At 53.1% G+C, this 21,961-nt stretch overlaps 7 protein-coding genes across 7 annotated transcripts; 5 read left to right on the top strand and 2 right to left on the bottom strand.

Annotated features, from left to right (window-relative positions):
• Positions 1–1,432: 1,432 nt before the first annotated feature.
• On the bottom strand, positions 1,433–2,538 carry Z520_01197 (proteasome subunit alpha type-6; the record flags this gene model as incomplete). Its single annotated transcript, XM_016771715.1, has 5 exons — positions 1,433–1,819; positions 1,883–2,095; positions 2,160–2,254; positions 2,336–2,459; positions 2,512–2,538. 5 exons carry the CDS (start codon positions 2,536–2,538, stop codon positions 1,433–1,435), a joined length of 846 nt encoding a protein of 281 aa, XP_016636854.1.
• Positions 2,539–2,984: 446 nt separating this feature from the next.
• On the top strand, positions 2,985–4,127 carry Z520_01196 (uncharacterized protein; the record flags this gene model as incomplete). The annotated part of the gene is made up of 1 exon (XM_016771714.1): positions 2,985–4,127. The coding sequence occupies one exon, from the start codon at positions 2,985–2,987 to the stop codon at positions 4,125–4,127; it is 1,143 nt and encodes a 380-aa protein (XP_016636853.1).
• Positions 4,128–4,622: 495 nt separating this feature from the next.
• Z520_01195 (vacuolar protease A) lies at positions 4,623–6,002 on the top strand (the record flags this gene model as incomplete). Its single annotated transcript, XM_016771713.1, has 4 exons — positions 4,623–4,724; positions 4,782–4,935; positions 4,989–5,859; positions 5,933–6,002. 4 exons carry the CDS (start codon positions 4,623–4,625, stop codon positions 6,000–6,002), a joined length of 1,197 nt encoding a protein of 398 aa, XP_016636852.1.
• Positions 6,003–7,050: 1,048 nt separating this feature from the next.
• On the top strand, positions 7,051–9,715 carry Z520_01194 (uncharacterized protein; the record flags this gene model as incomplete). The annotated part of the gene is made up of 3 exons (XM_016771712.1): positions 7,051–7,301; positions 7,352–7,438; positions 7,492–9,715. The coding sequence occupies 3 exons, from the start codon at positions 7,051–7,053 to the stop codon at positions 9,713–9,715; spliced, it is 2,562 nt and encodes an 853-aa protein (XP_016636851.1).
• Positions 9,716–11,221: 1,506 nt separating this feature from the next.
• Positions 11,222–13,606, top strand: Z520_01193 (uncharacterized protein; the record flags this gene model as incomplete). The annotated part of the gene is made up of 1 exon (XM_016771711.1): positions 11,222–13,606. The coding sequence occupies one exon, from the start codon at positions 11,222–11,224 to the stop codon at positions 13,604–13,606; it is 2,385 nt and encodes a 794-aa protein (XP_016636850.1).
• Positions 13,607–14,885: 1,279 nt separating this feature from the next.
• Z520_01192 (uncharacterized protein) lies at positions 14,886–19,067 on the top strand (the record flags this gene model as incomplete). The annotated part of the gene is made up of 5 exons (XM_016771710.1): positions 14,886–15,037; positions 15,086–15,980; positions 16,029–17,832; positions 17,891–17,946; positions 18,006–19,067. 5 exons carry the CDS (start codon positions 14,886–14,888, stop codon positions 19,065–19,067), a joined length of 3,969 nt encoding a protein of 1,322 aa, XP_016636849.1.
• Positions 19,068–19,682: 615 nt separating this feature from the next.
• Positions 19,683–21,527, bottom strand: Z520_01191 (uncharacterized protein; the record flags this gene model as incomplete). Its single annotated transcript, XM_016771709.1, has 3 exons — positions 19,683–20,945; positions 20,998–21,115; positions 21,172–21,527. The coding sequence occupies 3 exons, from the start codon at positions 21,525–21,527 to the stop codon at positions 19,683–19,685; spliced, it is 1,737 nt and encodes a 578-aa protein (XP_016636848.1).
• Positions 21,528–21,961: the final 434 nt, after the last annotated feature.

Here is a 21,961-nt window from a genome sequence, read left to right as displayed (position 1 = left end):
GGATGCTGTCTTGATCAGCAGGCGGCTTGCAAGCCACGGGGTCGAGCGAGTTCTGGATCATTGATGATGACTGGACCGATGGAGACCTGGGTGCGGGCAACATGGAAATCGTAGACGAGGCGTTGGAAATGACCATGTGCAGGACAAGTTAGACACGTTAGGGTACTGAGGAATCGCCGTCAAGGGTGGAGACGTTGTTTGGCCCAGAGACTCAGAGAGAAGTGTTTGTATGAGTGGAGAGCGAAGAAGCGGTAGACAGTACTAGACAGGCTTGCAAACAGGCGAGTTTGGATACCCCCTGGCACCCACCTGGTCCCCCACCAATCATGCTACAAGTCTGCGGCTAGGCTAGTCCTTGGGGGGCCCCCTTCCCAAAGGATTGGGTTTAGGTAGCATGCCAAACTCAACGTGGGCACTCAGGTCAACGGTTAAGCTTCCCCACCATGACCCAAACCAGGCAGCTGAGCAGAAATGGCGTCCATGGGCGATGCCTGCGAGAAAAAGAGGCTGCCCACGCTGCCCTCTTGCGGCAGGAACACGCCCAGGGCACGCCCACTGTACGCCCACTGTACGCCCAGGGCACGCACATGGCGTTGCGCACGGTTGCTGCATGCTGCAAGCTGAAAACTCTTCTGCCTCCATCCACGCCCGTCTACTGGTCCACTTCTCTATTTTCATCATCCGCCAACACCTCGCTTCTGCAAACATGCAGGGGTCTTTTTCGCGCACCGTTCTCTGGCGCAGTGTTAGAGATCCTTACGGCGGCGGCGCACCCCAAACGACGTGAGAACACGGCTACTCCATGGTGATTGAGTCGGCGGCTTGAACTTCCAGCGCTCCAAGTCGCACACACACCATCTCAGCAACACGAGACGCACGACGCACGGCGCACGTCAACCACGGCACGCCGAATGCACAGCTCCTGGAGCAATGGTTTTTCCATTTCCTCACCTCTATTCCAGCCCTCGCCGAGCCACAGGCAAGCCACAACTCTGTAAGACCGGCTGTGCTGACTACCTTCCCAAGTCCATCGCATATACGCGGCAATATGAATGAGGCTGGCACAAGGTTCGTCCACGCCGTGGACCTGAGAACTCGCCTGACACTCTAGTGGCAGTCACTCAGTCAAGAGCCGGATCCACAATGATCCGTTCCAGGAGAAAGCCCCGTCGAAGTTTAGCAGCAAAAGACTCGACAAGTCCTCTACGCCAACCATGACGTGCAACCAGCATCATCTCGTATCAGCTCCAAGAGGCTGCTGAACGTGACCCGACCAATAGTCCCCAGATTCACTCCATGGCTCTAATTTTCCGTGTGGACAAGCTGAACGCATACCGATCCCTGTCCAGCGTGGTTGCCGACATAGTCGTCATTCTCCGTCCCAAGGAATATGATACACTGTGCCCTCTGGTTCGGTGAAGACAGAGATAGCTCAATCTCGCTCCGCAATGGCCTGGAGACGTTCCTCAATCTCGTCTTCTGTTAACGTCCTGAACTCATTATCCGTGCCTTCGGTACCGTCAGCCTTCGGTCCACCCACGATGCCAATCTCCAATTCGCCCTTCTTGAAGTCGACACTCAGGACGGTGCTGAGAGTGCTGATGCCTAGCTCGACCACTTCTTCCCAGCTGCCGGGAGCATAATCCTTGTTCTTCAGCTTCTTCTCCAGATGATTGAGTGCCTCTTGTTGCTTGGGTCCAGACGCCGTCGCTTTGTATCCGACATAATAGCCTGCCGGATCACATTTGTAAAGTTGGGGTCCATACTCGTCGTCAACTGAGACCAATGTCGTCGCTACACCCAATGGCCGCATGTACGCCTGAAACAAACAATTGAATTAGCCAGGCTCTCGCACCTCCTTTTCAAGTGTTTTACCACGCACCCGTTGGGTATAGACTTGATTGATGTTTGCCAATCGTTTTGCAAGCACATCACACGGCATTTCATATCCATTTCTGTATCTGAATTCTGCAGCTTCCCCTCGAGCTCGATCGACGGAGGCGCGAGCATCAGCTATGGAGCCGGTCATGACACAACCAATGGAGGGAGAGATCTTGAAGACGTGCGAGACCGAGGAGGGGTCAATTAATTTGTCCTACCCCCGGAGTAAGCAAGTAGAATAGGTTGCGGCTCAAATTTGGCATGATTTTGTTCCATACCGGCACCTTCTTTTGCGACAGCACAACGGCGCATGCTTTCCCCCTGACTCCCACTGATGTAATATTGGCTGCAGTGATTGCTTTGAACGCATATTCTGAGTATAGATGTAAGTATTCCTGGTATTGATCTTATTTCCGGCGACGGGAGTTGGGAGTTGGAAGGTTTGTCCATTTACTGCGGCCAGGAGTGCGTCGCAACTTGGACTTCAAGGGTGTCCAAACCACTGGGGAACGTACCGACTTGATATAATCGCCCTTGATCTGAGAAGATGGTGATGTGTCGATCATAACCCGCGGAGCCTGACGAGGAGACTATCAGCTCGGTGTGCCCGATACAGCTTCAAGGACCAACCACGTCAAACATGTACGAACCTGACATCTTGACCTCCTTTGACCGAGGTGCAATAAACCAATGATGTAGTGAGACACAGCTGGAAGCGTCGACCGAGGGATAAAGCTCGATTGAGAGGAGCAACGTGGTGAGTACTTGAGTTGAACTTTTGACGAGAGATGATGTTCGCAACTTGAGGCCTGCATGGAATATGGGGTTACGAAACGCGCAAGTGTCGCGATGCCTACTGCGAGTGGCTCTTCCACTAGCCACCACGATCGCCCCCACAAAAAATCATGCACCGCCACTCGTGGCACTGAACAGAAGTCCTCCGTAGAATAAAATTCATTTATTGGTCTCAAATATGAAACTTCAGCTTCCATGGGCAGTCGACGACCTTTCTGAATGGCCTGGACCAGGATATTGATAAGCATTTCGGCTGAAAGATACCTCGGATAATTCGGGGGCCACGATTTCACCACGAAAGAACCAGCATGTCTCTGCCTGGAATTCCAGCTTGGAAGAGACTCGGACTGAAACTGAAATATGCGAACGAAAACTCGGATTCGCCAACGAGCAATGGTATTGCTCCGCCAGCGCACCAAGCTGGTCAGGGCTCACTGAAGGATACCCAGCCGTCCTCATCAGAGCCTCCAAGGAAGAAGCAAAGGACGGTTCCCAAATCCAGGGAGGCGATCGAGTCACCAATACGCAATCTGAACTTGACGTCTGACACTGCCAAAGGCAGAGAGGAGCAGCCAGACAAGAAACTTAAGAAGCGTGTTTCATTCTCTGCCGACGTAAAACCTTCTCCATCCACAAGAAGTCTATCACCTGTCCCGGATGACTCCAAGGCGCAAAGGACCCCAGCGGAGATGAAGAAAGCCAAAAAGGCTCGATCAAAAGCAGCCCAGCCACTTGTGCCCAAGTCTAACGCTGTATTGGAATATCTCGATCAATATCACACGGCAAGGTCGAAATGGAAATTCAACAAGAACCGAGAGACGTGGATGTTGAAACACATTTTCTCAGAAAATGATATCCCACGGGAATTCAATCTACCTCTCGGGAGGTACATCTATGGATTGCAAGGTGCTGGAGCCCGTGACAGATTGAAAACGCAGTGCATGGCGTCATTAGAGAAAGGAGAAGGTAATCAAACCGGGAGCGACAGGAATGGCAGCATTGCAGGCGAAGAAGAGAATGGTGAATATCTTCGACGATTCAAGGACGATTTGGCAAGTCCTCCATCTTCGAATTTCGCTGCTGCAGGGGACACCTCTGCAGACGCAGAATACCAATCCTGGATTGAGAGACAACCACGCCCAAGGATCTTACTCTGGGCACTTGGCTTTGACACTAACGCCCTAACCGCGACCAATGGAACTACCGAGAAGGTCAAGAAGAGGAAGAACAGAACCGTGGTTGTCGACTATGACAGCTCCAGCTCGAGTTCTAGCGACAGTGATAGTGACAGTGGGAGTGAGAATGAGAGCAAAAAGAGTGACGCGAATTCTCAAAGCCACACCGGGATATCAAACGGGGCCGAGCCTGAAGAGGAGACCTCGAGCAGTGGCAGCGATGAAGACAGCAGTGGTGAGAGCGACTCGAGTACCGATGACGCCAGTGAGGTCTAATAATTGAGGTGCGTACAAGGAGGCCGCGAGTGTATCTTCCAAGGTTATCAACAAAATACATACCTAGGTACCTAAGGACTTACTCGTGTGCCCGTAGTACTTTCGACATGTCTTGCTGCCTGCGTTTTGTCCTGTTTGCGGTGTTTGCACGTTGCCACCAGATTCGGCGGGTGTCGCGGAGCAACGGTGAGTGGAGCATGTTTTAGCTGGACGACTGGGGGACTCGAGGTTACAAGTTCCCTGGTGCCTGGCGAAATGGAGGCGCAGTGGGCGTCATCACCCCCCATTCACTCTGCACAGCGCTCCTGGAGTCTGACAGCTTGCAACTCACGGGACCTGTTGGTGCGAAACAGTCCAGCCATCCACCATCAATCTATCTCTCTCCCAACCGACCACTTGCTTTTCTACCTTCTTCCTTATCATCGCCGCATCCCATCATTCATCAATTGACTTCCTTCCTTCTGTTTCTTTTATTAGCAATTGGTGGTCGTGACAATGAAGAACAGTCTTGTCATCGCAGCAGCAGCGCTGCTCGGTGCCGCCGATGCGGGCATGCATCGTATGAAGCTTCAGAAGGTGCCTTTGGCGGAGCAGCTGGTCAGTTAGATGCTGGAGTCTTATCTTCTGACCCGTCCTCTCTAACGTCCATCACAGAGCGCTGCCAACATTGGCGACCATATGCGTGCCCTTCGCCATAAATACACCCAGAAGCCGATGGGTGGTGCCAGCGAGGACATTTTCCGTGACACTTCAATCCGCCCTGACAGTCCCCACGATGTTCCAGTCGAGAACTTTCTGAATGCGCAATGTAAGCAATGCTACTCTCCATACATCTACAAGTACCCATCTAATGAGATGCAGATTTCAGTACCATTGCTCTTGGAACGCCACCGCAGGAGTTCAAGGTCGTCCTCGATACTGGCAGCTCCAACCTCTGGGTCCCTAGCACCCAGTGCGGTTCGATCGCCTGCTACCTCCATCAGAAGTACGATTCCTCAGCCTCGTCCACTTTTAAGAAGAATGGATCCGAATTCGGAATTCGCTATGGATCTGGAGAGGTGGCTGGCTTCATCTCTCAGGACCTCCTGCGCATCGGAGACCTCAAGATCAAGGATCAATTGTTTGGAGAGGTGACCAGCGAACCTGGTCTGGCCTTTGCCTTTGGCCGATTCGATGGCATCTTGGGTCTGGGCTACGATACCATCTCGGTCAACCACATTCCGCCCCCGTTCTACAACATGGTGGACCAAAAACTGCTTGACGAACCTGTCTTTGCATTCTACCTTGGCAACACGGAGGACGGCACCGAGTCCGAGGCCACTTTCGGCGGCATTGACAGCAACCATTACACAGGCAAGATGATCAAGATCCCCCTCCGACGGAAGGCTTACTGGGAGGTCAATCTCGACTCCATCACACTTGGCAAGGACTCGGCCGATCTTGACAACACGGGTGTCATTCTCGACACCGGCACCTCGCTGATTGCTCTTCCCAGCACTCTCGCAGAACTGCTCAACAAGGAGATTGGCGCCAAAAAGGGCTTCAATGGCCAATACACCGTCGAATGCGACAAGCGCGACTCGCTCCCAGATATCACCTTTACTCTTAGCGGGTATAACTTCTCCATCACAGCTCATGACTATATCCTTGAGGTTCAAGGCTCTTGCATCAGCAGCTTCATGGGCATGGACTTCCCAGCTCCTACCGGTCCTCTTGCTATTCTTGGTGACAGGTAAGCCATGTTCAACCAACACTTTCTCCCATTCATCAAGTGGCTTTGCGCTAATATGTATCCCCTTTAATAGCTTCTTGAGGAAATGGTATAGTGTTTATGACCTGGGCAACGACGCGGTTGCTCTGGCCAAGAGCAAGTAAAACTATTTTGTTGGATACGGGACGGTGCGCCAGATTGTCGCTGGAACCTTTGGGGTGATTGAACCTGAGAATATTTGTATCTATCCAAAGGTGGGATGGGGATGCATGTTTTCTTCTCACACCGACCAACTTAATCGTGTACATCAAGCACCTGTGGTCGAGTTCTGCTTGTAGGAACACGCAGGTCCTGGCGCTCTTATCAAAAGCGGTCTCATATACCCCATAGTCAATGGATGAAGCCAAATTGTCTCCCTTCAGACGGTCCAAAGCGCCCAAATCTGGTGATGTAGCTGGGCGAGGTGGAGTCTCGTGACCATCGGATGATCAGCTTCATTGGGTTCTTTGTCACTCTGTCCCCTGACGGCATATAGCGGGGCTGAAGCCGAGCGCCTTCTTGCATTGCTGAGGATTGATTGGCAGCGGCTAGCGTGGAGTGCGTGTTATAAAAGACAAGCTTGCCGGACCGGACAGTGGAATTCCCTGCCCGTTGGTTACTTGGTTACAGCGGTTACAGTGGTTACAGTGACGAAGCCGCAATTGAGCTGTATCGGAGCTCATCGAACCTGCAAACCCCATCCATTGATCCCTCGGAACATCAGCACCACAATCTGCTTAGCCAACCCCCCATTATCACTTTCTCCATCCCCCAAACCTCCAATTCGCGAAGATCGAGACCTCGCCGTCATTGGACCACTTGCGACACATCCTGCGTGTGCTCCCTCGTATTGACATCTTGCTCAGGTATTCGGCTGCGCACAGGTTCTCACTGAGCAATTTACAGCGTCTGTGCCGACACCTTTGCATATTTCACCCTTCACCCTGGCGAAGACTCCTATACTCCCATTCTCACGCCCCCTCTGAAAGGCGCGTTCCTCCTTCCCACCACCAGACCATCTAAATACAACTCTTCTCGCTTCAAGCTCCTCCGACGGCCGCCGCGGTACCAAAAGAGACCCCCGCCCGGGCTTCGTTGTGCGTATCTCGACCCTGACCACAAAGTCACCTACATGCCCCGATCAATGTCACAACTGCTTGCACCGCGCTCGGAATGCTATTACGACTACCCAAGAATCTCCACTACCCTCTCACAATCACAAAAGTCGAGAAGCGGGTCGGCGAGACTGTCGCTCGCAATGATGACCTATTTCTCTACTCCTACACCACCATAGTAAAAGAAGGCAGTCGTTATGATGAGGAAGAAAAAGAAGTGAACCGGAAGTTTGTGACCCACTTCCCTAGCACTCTCGAGGGTACAATCAAGGCCTGGAGGGTGTGGGAAGGGGACGTCTTAACCCATCCGTGAGTGCGCCACAGGACATGGTTGGAGCGTTTCACTTACTGGTGCGCAGTGTCGACATCTGTGAAATCGAAGAGGAGTGCCCGCACACAGTGCAGTTCCTTGGTATGTGCACTAACTGTGGCAAGGACATGACAACGTAAGTCTAGGGTCATCATTGAACTTGGAAAGCATGCGCTGAGGGTGTCCAAGTGTGCAGGCCGGCAGTGAAACCACCGATGCAGATCGCGCTCCTATTCGCATGGCCCACGATACACCTCACCTCACTATCAGCAAGGAAGAAGCAAGCCGGATAGACGAAGAAGCGAAGCGTCGCCTACTTTCATCACGCAAACTCTCTTTGGTGGTTGATCTCGATCAAACAATCATTCATGCTGCCGTAGACCCCACGATAGCGGAATGGCAAAAAGACAAGGACAATCCAAATTACGAAGCTGTCAAAGACGTCCGTGCCTTCCAACTGATCGATGACGGTCCAGGCATGAGAGGTTGTTGGTATTACATCAAACTTCGACCCGGGCTCGCCGAGTTCCTGGACCATATATCGCAACTCTACGAACTTCACATTTACACCATGGGAACACGTCAATATGCTCAGCAGATTGCCAATATTGTCGACCCGGATCGGAAATATTTTGGCGACCGCATTCTCAGTCGAGATGAGAGTGGCAGCATGATCGCCAAGAATCTGGAGAGACTGTTCCCTGTAGACACTAAAATGGTGGTTATTATCGATGATAGGGGCGATGTTTGGAAATGGAGTGCCAACTTGATTCGGGTCACTCCCTTTGACTTCTTTGTCGGTATCGGTGACATCAACTCAAGTTTCTTACCCAAGAAGGAGGAAATCCAAACAACGCCAAAACCAGAGCCCAGCAAACCCGAGGAAAAAAGCACAGAGAATGGCGAGCTTGGCGAGAATGGCCAACAGGAATCCAATGGCCTTGCCGAAGACGGAACATCAACCATACAAAATGGCACTTCAGCACTCGAACAGCTGATGGCTATGAGTGGCGGGGATGATCCTGCGGTACGAGAACTGCAGACGAAAGGCCAGGAAGAAATTATTGCGTTGCAATTGGAGGGCAAACCCCTTCTCAAGATGCAACTCCAGCAGGACCAGAAAGACGAAGCTGAAGCAGTTGCTAATGGCGAGGTAGCCGCGTCGCAATCCACGGAATCAGACTCGAGCGACTCGTCGGATTCCTCTGAGTCAAACTCTACGGGTCCAGCGAAACACAAAGCGCGCCACAGCATTTTGAAAAATGACGATGAAGAGTTGATTCACCTCGAGGCGACTCTTACCACTGTACACAACGCGTTCTTTGCCGAGTATGACCGAAAGCGGATGGGAGGTAAGGGCGGTCGAGTCGCAGAACTGACTGGCAAGCGTAAGGCGCCTCTGCCTTCCCAGGATGAGAGCGACGGCCAGTCCGTGGAATTGATGTTTGTGCCTGACATCAAGAAGGTGATGCCCGCCATGAAGCTGAGGGTCTTGTCGGGTGTCAGAATTGTCTTTAGTGGAGTGTTACCTCTGGGCACCGACATCCAAAACGCCGATATTAGTACTTGGGCTAAGACCTTTGGCGCCACCATCACGGACAAGGTCACCAGAGACGTCACTCACGTCATTGCAGCGCGGCCAGGTACTGCGAAGGTCAAGCAAGCGGTGAAACGTGGCATCAAGGTCGTCAGTACCGCTTGGTTGATCGAGTCTATGCAACGATGGCGCAGGTTGGACGAAAGACCGTACCTGCTCGATGGCGTCGGGCGGCAGAAACAGGAGATGTCTAGTGAGCTTGGCGACAACCTGGAAAAGTCAAGCGCTCCGCCCAATGATCTCCTTCTCAGTTCATCCGAAGGCGAGACAACCGGGTTAGACACGGAAGATGACCAACCCGCACGGAAGAGGCTGAAATTGGATACCATCAAAGATGAGAATACTTCGGCAGAGTCATTCGAGGACTTGGTTGATGATGGCAGTCCAATCACAATCAATCAAGACGAGTGGGCAGATATCGAGGCGGAGCTGAAAGAGTTCATGGGTAGCGATGCTGAGAGCGAGAGTGACACGGACTCGGTCAGCTCCGCCTTGAGCTTGCGGGACCGGCGCGGGGCCAAACGAAGAAGAGAAGACGGAGATAACGATAGGTCAACCGGCGATCTGGACACATCGGCGACGGTCAAGAGGAACGGCACGGGGAGCGCTCTGAGGCGGGTTGCCAATGTTGATAGCGAAGTCGAGCCAGAAGCGACACCTGAGGACCAAATCAGCCGGGAACAACGGGAGGTGGAAGAGGCGCAGGAATTGGAAGAAGAGGAAGAAGAAGACTCGGATGATGAATTGGCACGCGAGCTGGAGCGGGAGCTGGAAGAGGCTGATGATGAGGAAGAAAAACAAAGAGAAGCGGACTGAGGAACCGCATCCGATGTGGTGACTAATGAAAGGGCATCTGGCTTTCTGTGTGTGGCTCCTTTGATTGCGATTGTACGTTTTGACGACCCCATAGCGCGGCGTCTGGAAATGCAAATGGACACGGGCATGAAGATGTGCATGAGCATGAGCATGAGCATCATCAGCATCATCAGCATCAGCATGACTTGCATTGCACACGTGTCAGAGTAGACAGTCGAGTACACCAGGATAGCTTGATACTCGCTGCATACCATGGGTGTGGCATGGCTGAGAAAGGCCTTCTGACCACCGGGGGGTTGATAGGAGAAAAACAACAGATAAGGAACAGAGCTTAGTTGCCTGATCAGGCTCGATGTCTCATTGTCCTCGTATTCCTCGACAGGTTGTGGTTGACGGCGATATTTACATTGATTGACACTTTACATGGACGGTTGACGGGAGGTTGAGACCGAGACTGCGAGATGACGGGGAATAGGCCACGGTGACGGCTAAACGTAGCTCCGATTCAGTGGGCGGGCATTGCAGGCACCTACCTAGCAGGCTCCTAGCAGGCACCTAGCAGGCACCTAGCAGGGTTTGGTTATATGGTGCGACGAGGTAACGAGGTCCCTGCACAGTCAGTGCACATCCTGCGCACCTCTCTGCTCTCCCTGCTCTCGCTGCTCTCTCTGCTCTCCCTGCTCTCGCTGCTCTCTCTGCTCTCTCTTCTATATTACTGCACAGCAGATCACGCCTTCGGCTTCCTTCCATCTTCCACGGCCTGGACATTCAATCATCTTGAAGGCCCAGAAGCCTCCGGACTTGATCACCACAATCCAGACTCGTCATTCGAGCACCATGTCCGTCAACCATGGGGGCGAGGCCATCAACCCTCCAAAAGAGTCTGTGCTGCTGCAACCACGAGGATTCAAAAATATCTCACCGGCCAATGCCCGGATTGCAACACAGTCAGGATTCTCTCGCTGGCAAATGATGTTTCTGGGTCATAAACATTTCTAACTCTCTTGGGATATGCTCACTCCTTCGCCTGCTGTGGAACTGCCTCTTCTGGTTGAAGGCCTTCCCGCACTCTTACTACTCCCCGGCTTCTTGAACGCCTTTTCTTCCTGCCTCCGTGCTTTTCACATCCCATTGCTTGAGTCCTGCACAAAGATATTGGGCCTGCTCCGCATATCCAACGCCGGAAATTCAAGCCCTGCGAGACCCTGCATAGTGCTGCTCTGATTAATTGTCGCTTGGTGGTCCAGAGTCTCCGGAGTCGTCCACCGATCTGATACGTCTTCTTCCCCTCGCCTCTGCATGTCAGCCCTGTAACAAACACTGTCCGTCCTGTTCACTTTTGGCTCATCATCCTCAACCTCAACCTCCGATGGACAGACTCTGAAGCTGGCTGTCTGCTATAAACCCGGCTGCGGCACCCTCGTTCTCCGGTCCCTGAGTTTCGGGGAATGAAGGCACGATTAGCGGCCCTTGACGGACCACTCGAACACCAGTTTGCGAGATAGCATGTTCGCGCCGACACAATCCCATTCTGATGGTGCCCCAGAAATCTCCCATGGAGCGCATTATAAGGCTCCCAGGTCTTGGAGCAACTTGAGGAGATGGAGCACACAAAAGAATCCATCCAACAACGTGCGCGAACAGGAGCGGTCAAGCACCGGTTTGACCAGCGCGACGCTTACTGACAATTACAACCGCCATCACGTCGGTGCTACACCTCGGCAACGACGTGTTCCAACACTTCTCCTCAAACATGTCATTGTGTTTCTCGCCTTCTCTCTTCCGATCATTATTCTCGCCCTCGTAATCAAGATTCCAGAATGGTACGCCTTTTCGGCCGATTACTGGGTATCAAATTCCTTCACCCACTGCAACTTCAATGGACTGTTCACACCCTACGACAAGCCATCGATAAGCCTCTGGGACCCTTCCGGGTTCTTCTACATCACCGTCTCGTGGGGCAAGATGGCCTTCTCAACGGCGAAATTCATCGATATCGTGTGGGATATTGTCGTTGGGCGTGGAGGACAGGCTTTCCTTGCGGTGGTCACATTCAAGGTTTCATCACAGTATTTGGCCTTTGCAATGCGCGAAGCTCCCGTGTCTTACAATACATTCGAATCCCTCGCCTTTGTGCCTCCGGGCTTGATGAGGACAGGGCGCTTGGCCGCGGATTTGTTGACGAACCGGGGCTGGCGCGCGAGGTTGATTATTGTTTGGATTGTGTCAAGCTCTCTGTTCGTCCTCAGCTTCTCGAGTCTGGTCACGGCTATGTCAGGATACAGCAGCGATATCAGCGCGGTCATGCCAGATTATGACAACGAGTCCATTGCCTGGACAAATTTTCAAGTGGTTCAATTTGCCATTAACGACGCAGAACGTATTGGGCTGCCTGGACCGATGTATATTACGGTGGGGGATACCTGTGTTCAGCAGGGTTTTCTTAACGATGATGACGATGACGACGACGACGACGATGACGGTAGCAGCTACAGTGATAGCGGACTTCCATTCCCTGACAGGACTCCCGTTCGACGTGACAAGGACGATGAAACAGACAGCGGGAACTCGAGCCATGGCAAAGTGGATTGGAAGTACGTCCCAGCTAACTGTACAACGTTCTGGCATACTGTCCAGTATGTGAGCATGTATGGCCTCAATGGGAACAACCACTCCGAAAGCAACATTACCATAAATGGGCAGAAGCACACACTTGCCGCTCCAACCCTTAATATCACGACCTCATACTCGCCCGTCGCACTCTCCACGCTGACAACATACCTGAACACTTTCTCTGAATCAGCGCCGCCAGCTCCTGGAGCATTGTCATCCGTCTCACAGCTTACAGATTTCACCTTCTGGCTGTACCGTAACCAAACCTATCCTTTCTCCTACATCCTAGACAAAGCGACATGCCGATATTCGAGATGGCATAACTGGGGATTTTCATTCCTCTTCCTATTCATTACATCACTGCTACTTGCGCTTTGGGCAGTGGGGACCTATGCATTGTGGCTGTACACATATCTCAATAGTCCTCAGGACTGTGTTCCGGGCGAGGAAACCACGGGCGGCATCTACAAATCGAGTTGGACGCTCGTTGAGGCTATGAAGAGGGACGTGGGGCCAGGCGCCGTGACACCGGAAATGGAAGAGAGTGAGATCCGTGGCTTGGTGAGACGGCGGCCTGGACGAGTAATTCAAGGCGTGGGGAACATCAACAGGAGTGGCCCACTGATGCTAGGAGAGTCCGAGAAGGATGCTGCAGTCTCTCCTTCTCCGATAGCCCCCATGCAGAAAGCCCCCATGACGCGCTGGACGGCCTTCCGCACATGGTTGCCCCTACTAGCCCGCCTCAAACAGCGTCCTACTGACGGAACCTATTCACCGGCGAACAGTGTATTCGCACACGCAGACTCTACTTTCTCCTCGACCTCTCATCATCCGATTCTGCAGTCACCTGCTGCACCGGGGAGGACCATGACGATGACCTCGCGGACTTCGGGTCTCGCAACTCCTCAGGCAGACTCACCCGTGACCTTCGGCTTCTCCGCGGCCGCGGAGGCAGACATCATGGAAGGTTCCGGTGTTGTGTCTGGCATTGATCCGGTATCCGGCATCTCAGTAGGAACGGGTTCAAATGGGAGATCTCGCCCGAGACTGAGCTTAAGTCGAGTTATTCAGTCTGCGTCGTACGGGAACACTCCACGCACAGCGTCCGTCCTGTCTCCATTGTCTGGGGTGGCGGGCAAGTGGATTTACTCTCCTGAGCCGATGTCAGCGTCTGAAAATGCTTCAACGATGACGATATCTCCAATTCGCGAGGATGGAAAGAACAAGCCAGGTGAGGATGATGCGGTTAGGTGGAAGAACGATCTGGGTGACGACTGAGCACGTCGAGGCCCCTATGTTGAGCGTTTCCCTTCTGCAAGCCTTACTTTGGCGTCCCGCGTGGAAAATATTGGAACCTTGGTGCACAGTGTTATCGGCGGGCGCTAGTCGGCTTTTGATGGATGGACCTCATTTTGTTCCTCGCGCACACAACAAGATACCAAACAGAGGTCCTTGGAGTTTGGTTGACGAGTCTTCGAGGTCTGATCTCATATGTTAAAAGGTTAATGGGAATGTACGCACAGGGGCTCATGGCTGAGCGATGCCCCGAACCATGTCAGCGATGCGCCGCTGCGGGCAGATGTTATCTGGGATACTGCAGCTCTTTGTCGGATTTGCCTGTTATGTATGGAGTCGATCAGGATTCAAGGAGGGGGATCTGTGTTTATTCGAGATGCCAGCAGCCTGGTATTTTGACTGATTATGCACCGGACCAAGTTGGACTCAGGGTGTCTGACATTCAAAGAAGATCAAAACTAGTTCATGTATATTTATTCACAATTTGTTCCACTACGAATCCTTGAAGCGAGAAAGACTGTAAAAAAGCTGGTAAGTGGCGTAGATTTACATCAAACTGGCTCTGATGCCCCGTTGCGTCTCCCTGTTCTTCTATTGTAAGTAGCCAAGGCAAGCCCTTGGACTCTGCTCGAGAGAATCTGTTTTCGAAGCTGCGTTTCTCTATCGCAATCTTCTGGACTTATATCGCAGTCGGCGTCGCGGCTACCGACACCAAAAGCGGCGGCAAATTTAGTCCCCATGCAGGGCTTGAGGACTGCTTTGGCTTTTCACTCTTCCTCCATCAATGTCGATAATTACAGGTCATCTTGAAATGATCGTATGACAGAAAGGCAAGGTCTGGTTGAGGTTCTCTTTAAGGCCCAGAGAAATAGCCATGCCTGTATTCAAGACACCAAAAATATGTCTCGCCGTAAGTTCGTCAACTGGGTCATCCCTTGATCGGCTAGAAGAGCACAGCTCCCCAGCCCACAGTCATGCTTTCAGGATGTTGTTCGACCTTCAGCTCTGTGAGGAGGTTTGGAGGATATTCCCCCCTGCCAAATGCGATCCAAGGAGAAGGAGATGATCCGAAGCGGTTGGCCCCTTCTGGGGCATTCCGACTCCTCGTGTTGATCATTCCAGTCGCGCTGGCCGTCTCACACGGACCACCGAGCCTCTCCGAGTCTTTCACGATACTCTGTGCTTTTCTCATGAGCGCGGTACTAGTCCTTGTGCTTTCAGGTAAGTTATCGGATCGACCAAATAGGAGGAGACGTACGAGATGAATTGGAGGGTTCTCAGTGGCATCGCCCTAACCTGGCGTCTTTTTTCACCTGTCTCGTGTTTTGGCACGACGATCTCCATTGAGATCAGCTACTGTCCCGCGACATATACGAGCTCAAGCACCAGTAGCGGCGCATCGACATCCCCGACGTACGTTCTCCTCCAGATCATCGAGCCACAAAACTGACTGGTATTTAGTATTACACCTGGAGAACCAGTATATCTCACATTCTCCTTGGATGGCTCGACCGAATTCCTTAGCGACGATGGAACAGTCACGAATGACATACAGCAAGCCGCCACGTTTGCTATTTCATCCGCCGGCCAGCTGATGAGCGGGAGCGACTATGTGTCGACCCCCGGAGATGTTTCATCGCAGCCATTCGCAGCCTCGCCCGACACACCGCTCATGAAGAGGTTGCCCCAGATTTTCACGCTCTGGTCCGTAAACGAGAACGACAACCTTGTCTGGACGAACGACGCGTTCGTTGGTGGGCAGGCTATCTTCTGTTTCTCTGGCTCGACACTGAATATCGTTTTTGATGGCGAACCGCCACAAGACTGTCCTGTTGTCCAAATCACTGTCATTCCCGCGGGAAGTTCGAATCCATCTTCGACTTCGTCGACAACAAACTTGGCCCAGACAAGCACAATGAGCACCTCGGCCGTGACCACGTCGATGGAATCCCCATTAACCACTTCGGCGTCAACATCTGGCAGTGTCATTTCCATGTCTACCACTGCCTCGGGGTCGGATTCATCAGTTTCTACTTCAGGCGCCTCAATGTCCTCTTCTTCGCCGACCGATGTAACCAGCTCGACATCAGGGCCTGAATCTTCCTCGAGCCCAGCAACTTTTTCGACAACGACTTCCGCATATCCAGCTCCGACCACCACCGGGACGCCGAACTGCTATGACCGCTCGCCATTTGACGGAACTGTCAACAATAACTACCTGATTCTGTGCGATACCGACCTTCCAGGCTTCGATCTTGAAGTAGTCCCGGCGTCTGATATCGCTGATTGCATTGCTGCATGCAACTCGTATCCTCCAGGGTCCCAGGGGCCTTGTGTTGCGGTAGAGTTTGATATCGTAAGGTTCCCCCTGCTCTAATTATTGCGCGAACTAAGGAGCTTTCAGCTTGCCAATACAGATCCCTGCCATCTCAAATTCAACATTAGCACTGTCAGCAGGGGAGCCGATTCATTTGCACAAGCAGCGATCCTTGTCAACCAGCCATATTCTCCCAGTGTTGTCTTCAACGACACAGGGATTTCTAGCAGTGAAACAAGCGCGACAGAGTCGTCAACAGTTGTCTCTGCAACCTCCACAACTACAAGCGATATAAACACTCTGACCAGCTCATCGCCAGTTCCATCAACCAGTCAGAGTACCTCTATTTCCGTTCCGTCTACCTCAAGCATGCAGCAGCTTCCCCCGACCACCACCTCCGATATTACCCAGTCCACTACTTCGTCAACAGTCGCAGAAACGACCAGCCAGGCGAGCCCCAGTTCCAGCTCTGCCAGCTCGTCAGGACCAAACACGGCCTCGACGAGCCAACAGCAGTCTAGCACCATGACCACCCCAAGCAGCTCTTTCGAATCTTCTTCCAGCTCAAATCCTCTTAGCTCCTCACCTGGTTCAAGTTCGCCGACCTCATCATCCACCTCGATCAGTACTACCCTCATATCCACTTCGCATCCAGGATCTTCAGGCGCAGCTACGACGAGTCAATTCAGCTCACAATCCAGTCCGTCACCTACGAGTACCTCGTTGGCCACTTCCTCCCCGAGAACCAGTGCAAGCACCACGGTCGCTCTCCTATCTACAACTGCAGCCTCGTATTGCTCGGCTACTCCAACAACGACCAATCTGTGCTCCACCTACAACCACCAAGCACTCAATGTTAACAGCGACGGCTACTGTTACGAGGTCGAGTGTGCCACAGGTCTGCAGGGAACTGTCTTAAACGGGAATTCCACGACAGCTACGTCGCTCAAGAATTGCGTTTCCTACTGCACAGAATACAACGTTGCACAGCCGTTTGGATGTGTGGGTGTTGGCTACCTTGGTTCGTCGAGTGGAAGCAGTCCCAACTGCCTTCTGCTGTCCAGCATAACTGGGACGGTCTCCAACGCGAACGTCGATAGTGCTCGTCTGCTTTATGCTGGATATCCATCGATCACCGATCCAATCTTCACAACTACGACTACCACCACACAGACTCCAGTGTCGTCGCCCACCTTGTCGTCTCTCGCTACATCGTCCTCTATATCCACATCTACAACATCATCCATTCCTACAAGTTGCGGGGTTGCTCCGACTGGATCGGCATCAGCATGCCCAGGCAGTTCCCCTGCTTGCTATTCCTACAATTTTCTCGGCAACATGGCCAACTTCGAGATCGAATGTGCTACGTCCTTTACGGGTTCAGTGGCGCAACCGCTGCTGGCATTCGACCTGCCAGACTGCATCAACCAGTGTCAGTATGCTAACGCCCTTCTGGCAAACAGTTGCCTCGGAGTGACATTCATAGTCTCGGACGTGAGTCAAGGGTCGACCAACAACTGTTACCCCTACTCTACCTTGACCTGTGCTACCCGGGGCAATGCCACTACTAACAGCGCCCGGATGCTTTATCCCGGGTATCCCCAAATGACGGATTATAATGACCCGACGTTCTTATGTAACGGTTCGACGGCAACGACGGCAACATCATCTACCACCGCCCTGGTGTCTTCGGCCACCCTGGCGTCTTCATCAAGCGCACCTGCTTCGCCGACAACAACGACTACTACAACAACAACGTATGTGGCACAAACGAGCAGCACGGTCTCCACATCTTCAACAACGGATCTTTCTCAAGCGACTTCCACGAACTTCCCGCTCGCATACCCTCAAGATCCAATCTGTAACAATAACCTCATGTCAACGTACGAAGGTAAGCAAGCAGAAGACCGCGTCTCCCAGCCCAATGTCGGCAGCTGACTATCTCTCAGGAGGGCAACTCTCAGTCAATCCGGCACAGGGTCGTTTGTATGATATCGAGTGTGCCGTATGTCTCCCATCCCTGCCGCTAGAGTTCCATTCGTCTGGTACTGACCAAGATACAAGTCCGATTATACCAATGCAGGCAATAACCCATTTGGAGCCACGACACAGCCGACCTACGACAGCTGCGCGAATCAATGTGACATTGCAGCTGGGCAGGGCACTGCATGCTATGCCTTTTCGTGGACGGCCAGTTCTGGCCTTTGCACCCTGTTCGGCCGAGTGAGCAACGGCGTCCAACTGACCACCAACATGACCAACACAGCCGGCATCCATTCGGGGAGGTGGCTTTCCACGACCGTAGGCAGCACCACAAGTTCCCAACCACTACAGCTGTACCTCGCCCGCCCCATCCCGTTCCCCGTAGGCCCGCTGGCCGCGAACTCCCAAACAACGCGCAACTACCCCGGCGGCACCAACACGTATTTCGACGGGTGGTCCGACGCCTCGCACGCCACCGTGCTCGACCTCTCCTCGCAATATCCCGGGATCCAGTGGAAGATCTTCGACCAAGTCGAGACGACCCTGTGGGTGACGGCGAATTTCTGGTTCACAAACACCCCCCTGGCAGTCACCGCCGCGACGCAGGCCCAATACAGCGTCAACTCGCGCAACAACGACACGTCGCCCCTGCTATTTCCCGCAGCCAACCTACCGGGTTACACGCTCGCGCCGTTCTGGTCGTACGGACACATCCTCGGCGCGTCGCAGCAGGGCATCTACTACCAAGTCGACCTCATCTCCCCGGGCCGGTACGGCATCTCCATCGAATGGTTCTTCAGCCACTACGGCGAGGACAACAACGTCTTCCACGCCGTCATGACCTACGACACCGGCTCCCCGGGTGTGTGGAGTACGTATTTTTTTGTCGCGGGTGCCTCCTCGGGCCAGTACGTCGACCAAGGCCTCAGACAGACCGTGGGCGGCCAGGGCAATCCCGATAGCCTGTCCCAGTATTTCACCTACTGCGCGGGACAGCAGAACTGTGTGACCCCCGGGGCGAAAATGACCATGGACACCACGCAGCTGGACATGTCCCAGGTCATGAATTATACGGCCGGCCTGTTTAATCCGGGCAGTTACGCCGTGGGTACGTGGACGTGGGCGACCAAGCCGTGTTGCTAGGCCTAGCTACCCAGGCTAGCTTACCCTAGCTGATCATTGAGATGGTTTTTTGTTTTCTTGAGATTCATTGAGACCTGGGTTTGGTGGTCGGGGGAGGCAGGGCGACCTAATTACCTCGACTCGAGTTGTGACTCCGTTTTTTCGGGATGGATAATTAATTACTCGTTGATTAAGACCGGGTATGACAATATTGTCGAGGCGAGGGGAATATTATCATCATATGTATTTCCATTTTTAGACCTTTTACGTCTCGTCCCTTTTCTATCCATTGACACTGATGTCCTTCTTTTCTTTCTTTCTCTCGCCCCCCTCCTCCTCCCTTTTTTCTGGGAAAATCGGACTGGATAATTCTAGCAAGAACAGGCCCTCTTGGGCCCCCTTGATTCGGGTTGGTTTTTTCCTCCCTTCTGGTCTGGTTTTATTTCCCTTGTAACTACCGAGTACATCACGTACTATGTAAGCGATAGTGGAGAAGAGAGGGAGGGAGAGGGTGGATTCTCCTAATCTATACATATAACCACTACGGCAGGTGGTCTACCCATTCCCCCAGACTTCGGTATATACAACACACTTGTTTCTGTTTCGCTCCGCTCAACAGGATCAACCACGTGCCATTCAGCAATCCGCTCTCCCCCACGTCCTCGGGAACGGAACGACCTCTCTCAAGTTGCTGACTCCCGTCATGTACGCCAGCAACCGGTCAAACCCCAGACCATAGCCCCCGTGTGGACTGCTCCCGTACCGTCGAAGGTCGGCGTACCACTTCATATTCCCTAACGTCTCCCCGGTTTCCAGAAACGGGTAATAGCCGTTGCCGTTGCCGTTGTCACCACCATTCGGCAACACCTCCGTCCTCCTCTTGATCAGCCCCTTCTGGCGCATGGACTGAATGAGATGTTCCAGTCGGTGTTCTCTGAGACTTCCCCCGACGACTTCGCAGTAGCCGAAAGGCAGCAAAAGGTCGAAGCAGGCTACGGTGTCCCCCTCGCTGGAGTCTGATTGAGTCGTGTCCTGGGGTGGAGGAGTCATTGCCGATGAGGGAAGCATGTAGAATGGTTTGAGGTCTTTCGGATAGTGCGTCACAAAAACTGGCCTGCCTTCTGCAAGATTGTCGACGATCCACCGTTCGTGCTCCAACTGCAATCCCTGCTTCCACTGAGGACGGTGAACGAAGAGGTTGCCACCACTCGATTCGTAAGCCTTCGTCAGCGCGTTCATGGCTGATGTGTAGTCGACTTCGTGCCACCTCCCATCAAGTCTATCCCAGCGAGCTTGCAGATCCACAAAGTCGCCATCCGTGGGTCGGTGTTTCTGGTCTGAGTAGTACTCCACCAGCTCCTTACCTGTGCGGTGTTCTTGAAGTGATTGCGCGAGACACGCCACCAGACTTCGCACCCGGGACAGCAGCTCTTGAAACGAAACATGTCGATGCTCAACCTCGAGCATATAAAACTCGGAAAGGTGCCGCGGGGTATCACTTTCTTCAGCACGGAAGGTGGGTGAAAATGCAAAGACATCCCCCTGCTCAGCAGCATGTGCCTCAAGATGTAGCTGTGACGACACAGTCAGGTATTTCGGTTCTCGGAAGTAGAGCTTTTCTTGTCCCTTGGATGTGTTTGGCGTTGTCCCCGGAAGCTGTTCATGGCTTTGCGGGGCTATCGTGAAAGCTTCCCCGGCACCTTCACAATCGGAAGAGGTTATGAGTGGCGGTAGGACTTGATAAACGGGGTCTGGTCGGTTGCAGAAATGCGACGTGATCGCGGAGATCAAGTGGCTGCGAGTCCGGTTGACAAGAGAGTGGAAGGCTGTGCGCATTCGAAGGTGAGGAACGGTTCGAAGAAAATCAGTCGACATGGATTGCTTCTGAATGGGGTTTTCCTATCGCCATGATCAGGACAGCAGCGCATCAAGGAGCATCCGGGGCACCTACTGAGGTGTTGCCATCACCGAGTGTTTCGATCTTCTCGACTTGCAGTTCATGGCTTTGTCCTGCTCCTTTGGAACGAATCCACTTCCCCACCAATGCCACATAGGCGCCGTTGGTAATGCTAGAAGTTTTGGTATCAGAACTCGTCCGTGCTCTTTTGAATGTGAATCCACGTACTCTTTCGCCAGCTGCGGGCCCGGGAATACTGCTTGGACGTTGGCGAGCGTAGATCCGTCGCCGATTCGGGCAAAGGTGACGTTTTTCTGCTTCCTGATACTGCGCACTAGGCCTGCGATTTTGATGGATTCGTCGGCTCGCAGTCCGTCGACGTACTCGGCGTCGGTCGAGAGTCTGGCGTGGCGGACAAGCGCCGGTGAGGTCCCTGTAGCCCCTGGGCTTTGACCATGCAGATATCGCACATGACAAGGGAACAGTCCAGGTCTGTGTCGAGTTCTCAGAATGTCAAGGGACGAACATCGAGGCAGGATCTCGTCTCCGAGATGCCATGGCGCCTTCAAGGCACGCCATAGCATCACGCAGAGGAGCAAGAGGCGCAGCCAGTAGCAGCAGCCGCAGAGTATCCGGAGATGCGAGAGATATCAATGGTGCTCCCAGGTCGCGTGAACAACCTCTGCAAGAATAGCGAAACGCGAGCTGGATCCGGGCGTCTTCGGAATTCGGCCAAAGTGTTTATCCGGCCGGACACCGACCGCAGCCTCGCCAACTCGCCAGACTCGCCAATATCATGGACGCGGGATCGTGTAAACGATTAAAAGTGCCACCGCTTGCTTCCTGTTGTCCCTTAATTGCTACTCCACAGTCCAAATCGCCACTCAGCCAACCAAACACACATCGGACACATCCTGCGACCCGGTGCGGCATCCGAGGTGGAACTTCTCTTCTAAACACGGAGCATCCTTGTGGCACGGAGTTTCCCAAACACGCAATATCCCAACATGTCCATTAT

The sequence above is a fragment of the Fonsecaea multimorphosa genome (assembly GCF_000836435.1).
Source record: "Fonsecaea multimorphosa CBS 102226 unplaced genomic scaffold supercont1.2, whole genome shotgun sequence".
Taxonomy (NCBI): Eukaryota; Fungi; Ascomycota; class Eurotiomycetes; order Chaetothyriales; family Herpotrichiellaceae; genus Fonsecaea; species Fonsecaea multimorphosa.
Note: the sequence above shows the minus strand (reverse complement) of the source record. Positions and strands in the feature narration are given on the sequence as shown.